At 39.2% G+C, this 11376-nt stretch overlaps 1 protein-coding gene across 3 annotated transcripts in view; it reads right to left on the reverse strand.

Moving 5' to 3' along the window:
• ENO4 (enolase 4) overlaps positions 1 to 9630 on the reverse strand; it is a 31477-nt gene extending 21847 nt beyond the window's left edge. For all 3 annotated transcript variants that reach the window (XM_060240844.1, XM_060240841.1, XM_060240843.1), the window contains exons 1-4: positions 9450 to 9630; positions 5237 to 5365; positions 2960 to 3150; positions 1544 to 1689 (exon numbers count right to left, since the gene is read on the reverse strand). In XM_060240844.1, the coding sequence (XP_060096827.1) occupies positions 1544 to 1689; positions 2960 to 3150; positions 5237 to 5365; positions 9450 to 9623 (640 nt within the window). In that variant the 5' untranslated portion in view covers positions 9624 to 9630. The remainder of the gene's footprint in view (positions 1 to 1543; positions 1690 to 2959; positions 3151 to 5236; positions 5366 to 9449) is intronic.
• Between the last annotated feature and the right edge of the window lie 1746 nt (positions 9631 to 11376).

Raw genomic sequence — 11376 nt, forward strand, 5'->3', positions numbered from 1 at the left:
AGATCACAGAGAAGCTGAATTAATTCTTTGCCTCTGCCTTCACAGTGATAGATGTGGAGCAGCTACCTTCACCAAAACCACTAGTTGCATGGAAGTTGTCTAATGAACTGAGCCAAACAGAGGCTACAAAAGATAAAATTTTATAGGGCTTACTAACAAATTAAAAACTGACAAATAATTCAGTTTAGATGACATACACTCAAGGATTCCTCAAGGTCATATGAAAATGTTGATCTCTTAACAACACTATGCAACATCACTAAAACTGGAATCCCTGCCAGAGGACCAGAAACTAGCTAACATAATGCTGGTCTTTACAAACCATTATTCTAATGTATGTTCTAAGTAAATTACTGAAGATAACATGATGCTTATTGCTTACAGCATTTTTATCTGCCCCATAATACTTTAACTCAGAGACATCCAATGAAGCTGATGGACAGTACACACTTCTTTTTCTCAATATTCAATAAACATGTGATACTCACTGCCATAGGATGCATTGAGAGACATTAGCTTTGATGGTTTTAAAAGTGTATTGGAAAAATATACTGATGATAGATATATGAATTGTTAGCTATATCCTTCAAAAGCTGTATAACTGTGAACTTCAGCTTTTTAAGAGTAACAGTGGTGGTAGGCTTTGGCTTCCAGGCTCTGTAGACTTTCCAAAGACATCTGGTCAGCCACTAGAGAAATAGGATGCTATACTAGATGGACCCTTTGTCTGATTCAGCAGAGATGTTCTTATGCCAGGAAGCCAAGAGTGTTTAATGCTGCCACTTCTGATAATTAATATTAACCTGGCAGAACTTGGTAATCTTTACGGTAGAAGTGGACAAGGAAATCACATGGCAAACATCCACATATTCCAACTGCAACATAAGAACAATATGAAGGTGCTCATGTGGTTGATATACCTATGTGATTCCTCTATTCACTCTCCATAGCTTCTTTAATTATTAAAAACAGAAGGGAAATATTGTGGTATCTTTAAGATTAGCACCTTTATTGTAGTAGCATCTGAAAAAGGAGGTTCAAGCCCACAAAACCTTATGTTACAATGAATATGATATGTGCCATCAGTCTACTTTTTGCACAGTAACAGTCTACTATCCCACAAGAATTTGTTTAACACCATCCTAAGAATGCTTCTCTGAGAGTAAGCACCACTAAATAGACCTATGGAGGAGTTTGAGTAGACCAATCTTATGTCAATTGGGCTTCTTCCCAGAAACGTGTTCTCAGGACTGCACTGCAAGATCCTTAAGTGCTACTGGCATAATCATTGCAGTCAAGACAAGTGGGGTGTGTGTGTTGAGAGCCTCTTCATATCAGACTATCTCATCTTGAGATCATGAAGTCCAGCTTGCAATATGATGTGAGACACAGCCATACAAGTGGAAGCAGAAGCAGGCTCTGGGCTGCTCAGATCTCTGTTTTTACCCTCTACAAACATGTTTTCAAAAGAGCAGGAAAAATATTGTGATATCATCTTCCTAAAAGAGACACATCTTTAATAGAACCAATTCTAACATCTAACCTAGCTTTGCTTGTTTCTTTTTTCCAGATGGTGCTGTAACAGGTGGTGGAGGAGGAAACATTATTTCTTGGGTTTCTTTCTCTTTTTCCCTTTCAGCTTCCCTTCTTTCTTCTTCTTCCTCCTCCACTTTCTTTGTGAAATATTCACTATGGAAAAAGGAAATGGCAGAATGACTGGTTGTTTCATAATATTACAAACCTCAGACTCTATACAGAAGGGCTCTTGGCCCGTAAAAGAGCTACTAGAAAATAACATTAGACTAATTGCACAATTGGTTTAACTTTATAGCTATAAATAATACGTTTCCATTACATGCTTAGCCCTGTTTTGAAGGTAACATGAAAATAGGAAATTTATTTTGTCTAAAGAAAGGATAATGGTTCCAGACCTGATGCATGAAAGAAAGGACAAATGAAAGTCCCAAGCAAAATTCAAGCACTTTCACTGGTGATGTCCTTGGTTTGACTAATTCTCGACAAACAATCTCAGCCCACCCCTACCACTGCCAGCTAAGCACCCACTTTTCCAGGTCACTGCGTTGGCTTCCTTGGTTGGCTGTACCATCAAGCTGCATTGATTTAAAAAATATGGTGAGGGGATAACAGTCAGGGATAAATTTTAGCCAATTAATGACCTAATTGATGCTCTTTAAGCAGACTCTTAAGCAGGGCCATAATTAGGCAGGGGCCATGGGAGCAGCACTGCCTCCTAAATCTGCCAGATACACCCTCTACTAGTCCCCTTTCCTATTGTTTATGCTTTGCTAATTAAATTAGCATCTCCCAACGCCCTCTCCAGAAAAAAATCCTGCTCTTAAGTTATGTTTGTTCAACCAACTCTGCAACAAATTGCGTGCAATGTTTTCTGAATTGTGATGTTAACGTGTCATATTATAAAGGAAGCTTGTGATGCTAAAGTTCTAAGCAAAATGACTAAAGTCTCAGGCAGCCACTCAGCATGATGTGATTGTGCAAGATGTAAATTGTGACTGAGACCTCTCTGTAAACACTTATAGGGATTGAACCAGCACATGCAGCCCCCAGACAAAGAAAATACCGTAATGCTCACAGACTGTTTCAGGCTGGGAAAACAATGGTGGAAGCAGGAGCCCGTCTTCACCCTGAGCCAAGGTTATGACCAGAATCCTCTATGGCTCTTCTAAATGGAGTTCCCACAGGGGATTTGCAGCTGTCATTTGGCTGCAAGTCCATGTGTTATGGTAGAAGTAATATGTAGTTTGGACCTCAGTTTTTTAGGATTACATCTTTTTTGCTATTTCTTTCCCCTGCTAAGACCACAGAATGCCAACTAGTTACCTTGATGCCATAGCAGTATCAATGTCAGGCTGGCATCTAAAGCTTAGGATTTGAAGCATGAAATCACGAGACAATAAGCAGAATAAATGTAAAGACATACCCTAGCAGCTCATCAACTTTATACTGGTCAGTAGGTTGAAGGCCTCTGAGCAATTCATTCAATGATTCATCTATCCATTCAATTGCTATATTTACTGATTCATGTCTTTCCTTTTCATCAGCATCCACTGCTTCTGGGGAAGCATTCTCAAGAACTTCAGCATGAGAAGAGATCATGCTGGAACAAATGCTCTGCAGAACAGTATTCAAAGATACACTCACCACTAAAAATTTCACACAATAAATACAGCGTTGAAATTATTTTATGCTAAAGGTTTATCGAAGCTTTGTTATTGATGTACTTCTTTTGCTTTTACTAACAAAAGTAATAAACTCTTTACACTTTCACCAAGATATTCAAGAAATTACTACAGTGAATCTAGCTACTTCACAATAATTTACTGTTTGAATTTTATTTAGCCCATCCTCTTTGTTGGCATAAACACTGATGTTTATGTAAACTTCTAAATAATGCAAATGTCCAAAACCTATACTGGATTATTTGTCTTTTTGTTTCATTCTTAAATAAACCTGAATACCTGTTTTCCAACAGGTGAAACACAGACACAAAAAGATAGCGCACCCTTAACTCTTCTATTCAGTCTCCCACTGCAAGGCATTAATTCTTACTGAGATGCACACCGTGCTGTCATATGAAATACATGAGGAATTTTATTAGGTAAAGTTACAGCAGGTAAAAGAGGAGAGTTTTCCTAACTTCAAAGGGTGGAAAGGAGGATACAAACAGTTCTGTAAATTCTGCCTTCTCTTTGTGAAGTTGTTGGATACAAGAAAATAATAATTTTGTTTTAAAATGCTTTTCTCTCTCTTTTGTACTATCAAACATCAGGAAAAGTACAGAAAAGAGGATAAAGGGTAAAAAAAGATTAGGGCAAGAGAAATATGGAAAAAGAAAGAAGCCAAAGAGAGATGGGACCATTCTAAAGAATGAAAACGGATGATTACTTTGATGTCTTCAGCAAAGTTGTGCTTGATGTTTTCACAAACTGGAGAAATGAGAATTTAAAACTTTTATCACATTAGGCTCATGACTAAATGCTTTTACAAACAATGGTCACCTGAATGATGGAAAGAGATAGTGTTTAATGTATGTAAATGACAGATACCTATTTTGAAAGACAGAATTAAAATCCAAAGTGATAAAATAAGGTCTAATTATCAAGAAACTGAGATGTATTCAATAAAAGGACACATTGTAAAGGAAAAAGGTACATGTATTGTGGTGGAAAGTGCCATAAATCAGCTTAGGGTTTTCAAGGCAAGAGATGTTCAGAGGTGGTTTGCTGTTGCCTGCCTCTGTATAGCAGTCCTAGAGACTTCCTTGGTGACTTCCCATCCAAGTACTAACCAGGGCTGACCTTGCTTAGCTTCCGTGATCTGATGAGATCTCACTATGCAGGCCATCATACATATATCAGTATAAAATAAAAATTAGACTTAGGCTGGATGCAGATTAAGATGCAGACTAGGATTCATGTGCTCAGACACAGTAAATGTGGGATTCTAATCTAAATGAAGAAATGTTATCAGTTGACAACATAAAACCAATGAAAGCCATTTTCCCATCCAGAAACAAGAATACAGTAGGAGATAGAAACTTTTGTAAAGTTTTCTAAATTGCTGATTCTCACACTCACGACTCAGAAGACAGGAGAAACACAGGAGATAAAGGGTTCACAGCCTGCAGCCCTGAGCGAGTCAGACCAGTGGACCCAAGAACAGCTTTAGATGTTGGAATGGTACTCTTTGCCTACATTATATATCTGTGATTCTTGTAAGCCCCTTTGAGTTCCCAGTTGGTAGCAAGATGGTATAGAAATACTAAATAATTAAAGTAAATAATTAAACATTCAATAATAATAAAGTTAATTAAATAAAATAAATAATTAAATAACCCAGATAATTAATACTTAATAATTGGGTTCTGGATCATTAAAAGTAATAATAGGGGTGTAAACCATTCTTCCACCATATTAACATCCACTGAAATGTGTACCAATCGAGAAAAAAATAAATTTAAGTCATTCTTTTTAATACTGCTGAAAAAAATGAACATTAAAAAAAATCAAAATGAAACATTTTAATTTATTTTTATCTAAGATAAATATTTTAGACAGCACTTTTCATACTTGGTTACAGCAATTCCTTTCAGTTCACATAGTCCACTGAATAATAATTTGTGAGGCTACCTATTCCATATAGGTCACCAGCTAATATCCCTGATTTAAACCATCATGACGCAAACTGCAGCTCATACCTTATCATAGTTCTTGACTTGGCAAAACACTTCCACTTCTAATGTTGGATGACCAGTCCCATCCAACACCTTCCTCCCAACTAATCTGCATATAACTGGAGGTTTTGACAACTTGGAAAAGTAGTTTGCCTGAAATACAACAATTATTACAATTAGTTTTGTATAAGCTTTCATGTGCACATTCTTCATAGGGAGGGAGGGACTTTTCTGACAAGCACAATTTACACTGAAATCACCCTGTGTTTACCTTGAGAACTGACCATATGTGTGCACATACACACACACACACATACATTAAAAGAAAGGAAGGGGGTGCAGGAAAGAGATACACTGAAATAAGGGGAAAGGGGAATTAAAAGGAAATTAAAAGGCTTATTTGGAAAAGGATTTTTAAAAATTAGATTTCTCTGTACCTATCTGGGAATTTATTTTCTTTCTAAAATACCCTGATTAAGAATTACAACACTTGGATTGGATTCCATTGTTTAAAGACTGGATGTAGATGGTTAAGTATTTAAAAATACATTTAGGGTTCCATATGTTCCAGTTCAACACATCTTCCTCTCTCCCCTCCCAGCTCCCTGGCTGCCTTTCTTCACATTAAACCCCACCCCTTGCTTTTTCAACTGTTTCATTATATTAGGACTGAATGGAGTTTGCAGTCTGAAATCAACACATTATTTGACTTGGAGACATCACCCCTCTCCATTTCTAACAGCTGGAGGTCGGGGGGAGGGGAGAGAGAAACCAAATAGCAAAGCTTACAAACTTTATAGTGGAAAAGAGCAAGAGTCTCTTAGCACATTAATGATTAACAACATTTATGGCAGGGCATGAGTTTTCATGAGTTGCTGCTGCCTTCTTCAGACACTTCTTCAGAATGTGAGTCCCTTGTATCTTGGAAAGTGAAGTGATTTCAGATGCTGAATGACAACAGCAGGCATTGGTCTCAATTCAGGGAGATCTAGGTCTCAATTCAGTCCAGGAGGATGCATTATTTTGAGCTTTATTATCAGTTGCAATTCATCAGTCTCTATTTCTAATTTCCCTCTGAAATTTCTTTGTAAGAGAACTGGTACTCTTAGGTCAGCAACTGAATGTCCTGGAAGGTTAAAATGTTCCCCACTGTTGTGGTTTCTAATGTCAGACTTATGTCTCTTTATTTTTTGTGTCCTTGACAGAATCCTCCTGGGCCAAACTGAGATCTAGGTCTCATTACCAATGCTGATATCTCCATACCTACTACTTCTCTGCATATCATACCTAATCCAATTAAGCCTGCTATTATCATTCATCTACTATTGCCATTCAGCATCTGAAATCATCTTTATAAAGTTTATCTCCAGTACCTGGAGCTACATTTAATGGCACACATTGCCCAGCCCAATAAAATGACATTTATGTCAGATCCAGCCCTTGTAACAAATAAGTTTGACACCTTTGTTCTTGCCTTTTTCTCTTCCTTTCCTTGCACCCAGCTCAGACAGATCTTGCAAAGCACTAGTTGGTGTGCTACAGCAAGTTAAAATAACCCTTCCTTCTCTTAATTTCTCTCTCTTTCCCACACATTTCTCCTTCATTTCTGCCTTATTTCACCTACTTTTTCTGTCTCTCCCCCCACCCCCAAGATCTCAGAAGTTAAGCAGGGCCAATGTGGAAGTGAGCAATGGCAAACCACCTTCAAACATCTCTTGTCTGAAAACCCTGTGGGGTCACCATACATGGGCTGTATTCTCACCAAGAAGGGCTACACATCTACTGTATTTTAATGTATTTTATTTTTGGAATGGAATAAAGTAAGAGTCAAGTAGCACCATTAAGACCAACGAAGTTTTATTCAAGGTTTAAGCTTCCATGTGTTATACACACACTTCTTCAGATACAATGAAATGGGAGAAAAGCATTCAGATTTATAAACAGAGCTGGAAAAAATGAATTAGCATATAACATGATGTAAACATTTTGAGACAAAGCAGGGACAACAAGCCAAGTGCACAGGGTCAAAAGCTGTATGGATCCAATTATGAAATCTTTCTCTTACACACTTATTTCCTATTTGATATATTTATTATGTCAAGTGTTGTTTCCCCTTAATTGGATCCATACAGCTTCAGACCAACACAGCTTCCCACTTGGATCTATTTTTTAGAATAATAATTGTAATGCAATGCAATATATTGGAATATATTCCTCTGACATAACACTGCACCCCACCTCTAAGAAAAGGATGCTGTTAACTCCATGCTTGAGAAGAGACAAATGGTGCACAACAGAGTCTCAGTTTATTACTCTGGACAATTAAGAAAGATACTTTTACACATCTGTCTCCTATTTTGACATATTTATTGCTACACAGTTTCCTCACCCCCAATTAAATCTATACAAATGGTGACCTGGTGACTGTATAAACTTCATCTGTTATTGCTGTTTGGCCTTTGCATATGTCAAAACATATTCATTAAGTTGTATGCTAATTTGCTGCTCACCTATGTAGTGGTGTCTGCCTGTATATATGAACTGTTAACTTCTATTTCAATGTTCCTGAGGAAGTGTGTGTGCACAGGAAAGCTCATACCTTGAATAAAACTTTGTTAGTCTTAAAGCTGCCACTGGATTCTAACTTTGTTCTAATGCTATGAAAAGCTGAAGGCAGCAGAAAAATAGGAAGACTCAGTCAAGGAAGCCATGGCCCTCAGTTTGCAAGACCTGAGCAAGGTTGTTAAAAGACAGGAAGTTATGGAGAACATTTAATTCACAGGGTTACCATAAATTGGAAGCAACTTAATGGTGCTTAACACACACACTTCAACTAATTTCAGTTCTATTTATGTTTCTGAACAAGGAGGCAGGCCTGTCACCTGCTCAAGCAATGTTTTAACAGCCTAACCCAGGGGTGGGGAACCTCCGACCCGAGGGCCATATACGGCCCTCAAGGTCACTTGGTGTGGCCCTCGGTGGATTGCTGGGCTGAACCGAGCCATGTGGCAGCCTCCCTGGGGCCTGGCTGGCCGGCCAGAATTGCTGCAGGGCCTGGAAGTTACTGCCACAGTTCAGTTTGCACTTGATTATCCCAGATGGTGTGGCTTAATATGCTAATAAGTGTGTGACCTAATATGCTAATATTAGGGGATGTGGTCTAAAATGCTACTGAGTTCCTGCTGGGCTTTTTCTACAAAAAAGTCCTGGGCCTATGCATTTGCCTCCTTGGGCCAGGTGTGTGTGTGTCCCAGATTAGACTCTCCCCACATGATTTCAAATAGAAAAACAATTATTTGCATTAATTTTGCTGGCCTGAATCATTCTCCCTCAGCAGAGCACTGTTTTTTAAGTTGATAATTTTTATGACCCTCGAATGATGTTATAAATATCCATATGGCCCTTGGCAGAAAAAAGGTTCCCCACCCCTGGCCTAACCCCGTGATTTAGGATTGCCAATCCCCAGGTGGGGGCAGGGAATGCTCTGGTTTGGAGGCCCTCCCCCTGCTTCAGGGTTAACAGAAAGCGGAGGGGGGATGGCTGAATGTCTGCTGGACACTCCATTATACCCTATGGAGACCAGTCCTGATAGGGTATAATGGAGAATCAATCTGTGGATATCTGGGGCTTGGGGTCTGTTTTGAGGCAGAGGCGCCAAATTTTCAGTTTACCAACTGGAGCATCTCCTTTAAAAAACCCCACAAATTTCAAAAAGATTGGACCAGGGGTCCAATTCTCTATGAGCCCCCAAATAAGGTACTCCTATCTTCCATGATTTCAAATGAAGCAAAGGCATCTAAAAAGAGCACAGTCCCTTTGGCCAGAACTCCCTTCAGATTTCAATCCTTGTTCCTGGCTCCACCCCCAAAGTCCCCAGATATTTCCTGAGTCAGACTCAACAACCCTACCCATGAGTGTTGACTCAAAAACCGAATGTGCATTCAATATAACTTATTTCAAGCATAGAATTCTGCCCACGACTGCTAAGATTCTGACAGCAAATCCTATTGAAGTCGCATTTGCTTCAGAACAGTTATGCATAGAACTGGCCAAGAAACTGTTTTGTTCACACAACTTCATATTCAAACAAAACGAATCCCACGTTCCCATAAAAGCAGTCCCAAACCCTTTTGACCCTAATTCTACTGACGCCTGCGTATTAGATAGCACATTGCGCCAAGATCGGATTTTTCCTACGGACGCATGCGTATTTTGGCGCCCTAAGCGGCGTACGTACCAGGTGCCCGTAGAAGTCTGGCGGGCGCAGGTAGAACATACTGTTCAGCACCTCCTCCAGGCGCTGCGGTACTTCATTGCTCCGGTAATATTCCGCAGCCTGATGCTTAAAATCGGTGAAGGTGCACCGATAGCGCTGTGGTTCGCTCTCGGAGCGTTTTTCCCTGAGATCCATAGCCAATCGAGAGGGCGTCAAAACCCGTTGCTAGGACACGGGGCCACGCGCTCTACTCAGTGCCGTGAGTTCCGTATTCTCGCGGTATCTGGCACCTCCGGCGTACTCTTCGGACCTCGCTGAGCCTTCCCTGAGGCAGATCAGATTGCTGCCTTTAGTCTACAAGTTTAGCCTCGGGGCACAGCTCAATTTCCGTAACTTCACTAGCATCGTTATTATTTTTCTGCATGAACTGGGTTGCAGTGGCCTTATTGCTTTTTCAGATGTGTCAGAGGAAACTGAAATACCCACCACCACCACTCACTCCTCGAAGAACCAGTTATTCTGGTTTGGCCTGAATTACGTTGAAACTCTAATTACCTGAATTATTAAAGTTCTAAATACATTGGAGCTACCAAAAATAACAAGTAGGAAAGAAATCTCCTCCAGATTAGTTTGCGCTGGAAGATGCTAATGGAATGTGCCATATGCAGAGAGTTGCTTTTTGATTGGAATGTAGAAAAGTGGTATCCTAGATTGGAGTTTGGGAGTTAATATACCTACTTCATTAAAAGCAAATGATGAAGCACATGTTGCCTGGCTTGCCTGGCTATTATACTTAACAGGTAAAGTGTTTCCATTGAGTTTATTTACTTTGTTATTTTGCTTGGGCCAAGTGCTGGCACGTCTGGTACCTCTGTAATTTCTTACTGTCAATATGGGAATAACCTTCTAAGCATCTTTGGCTGTAGTATGCAAGAAGGTCTGTGGAAATATTAATAAACATGCAGCAAACTCCATTTTATATCAATTGTACATCACAAAAAACTTTGGGCATGGTTTGGTTAGAGATGTGTAAGGCCTTTTTATTTCTGAACCTAGTGTGCATGCTGTTTCTCTCAGCTTCTCAGAGGCTGGTTATGATCTTTATTGCCAGAAATTTTCTAGCAAGCACCCTTTAGGATCAAAAAAAGAGTCTTTGAACAACAAAATTGCTGAAGATTACCATCTTGAAAGAGACACAGATTACAGCTTGCAAAATGTCTAGGGAGGATAAAGCATCCAAAAGCCCCTCCTGACTTTACTTCTGTATTTAAAAACCCTTTACTTTTGATGAAAAGAAACATTTCACAATCTAAATGATCACTTTTAGTCTGCAATTTCCCACAAAAAACTTTCACTTTGTTACTTTCTTTATTGGTAATTTTGTTGAACTAACTGAAAATGGATACACTTAAAATGCTGTTAGCTGTAGACTTTCTTAGATCTAAAATCAATGCACATGGACCTCCCTTATTGTACTTTCTCTTATGTGGGCTGGGAAGTAATGAAGAAAACCCTTCACAGGAATCATTTTCTTTTCCTTTCACCTCCATTATGAAATATCACAGCATCTCTCTAGGGAGTTAACCCTTCCGCATGTCTCTGCATTCACCCAAGAAGTTTCTAACTGAAGACTGAACTATATGCAATTGAGTTGTATGACTGGAGCTCCGGGTGCATTATTTGGCTCAAAAAAAGCAGCTGTAGGGAGAGGGATATGGATTGGGGCTGTGGAATAAGCATTCTTCCTTCTATGTTTTCTAAGTTTCTTAATTACTCTCCATGGTCTGTTTTAAGCTCTTGTAAAATGCAGGGGGGGGGGGGGGAAAGCAGCCCGGGAGAGGAGTTTAAGTCAAGTACCGGAATGCATTCCTAAATAGATAAATATGCATTTATAAATATTATTTTATCTTTTTCTCTTGAATAAAATGAATACTGAAATTGCTTCTTG

The sequence above is a fragment of the Heteronotia binoei genome, chromosome 6 (genome assembly GCF_032191835.1).
Source record: "Heteronotia binoei isolate CCM8104 ecotype False Entrance Well chromosome 6, APGP_CSIRO_Hbin_v1, whole genome shotgun sequence".
NCBI lineage: Eukaryota > Metazoa > Chordata > Lepidosauria > Squamata > Gekkonidae > Heteronotia > Heteronotia binoei.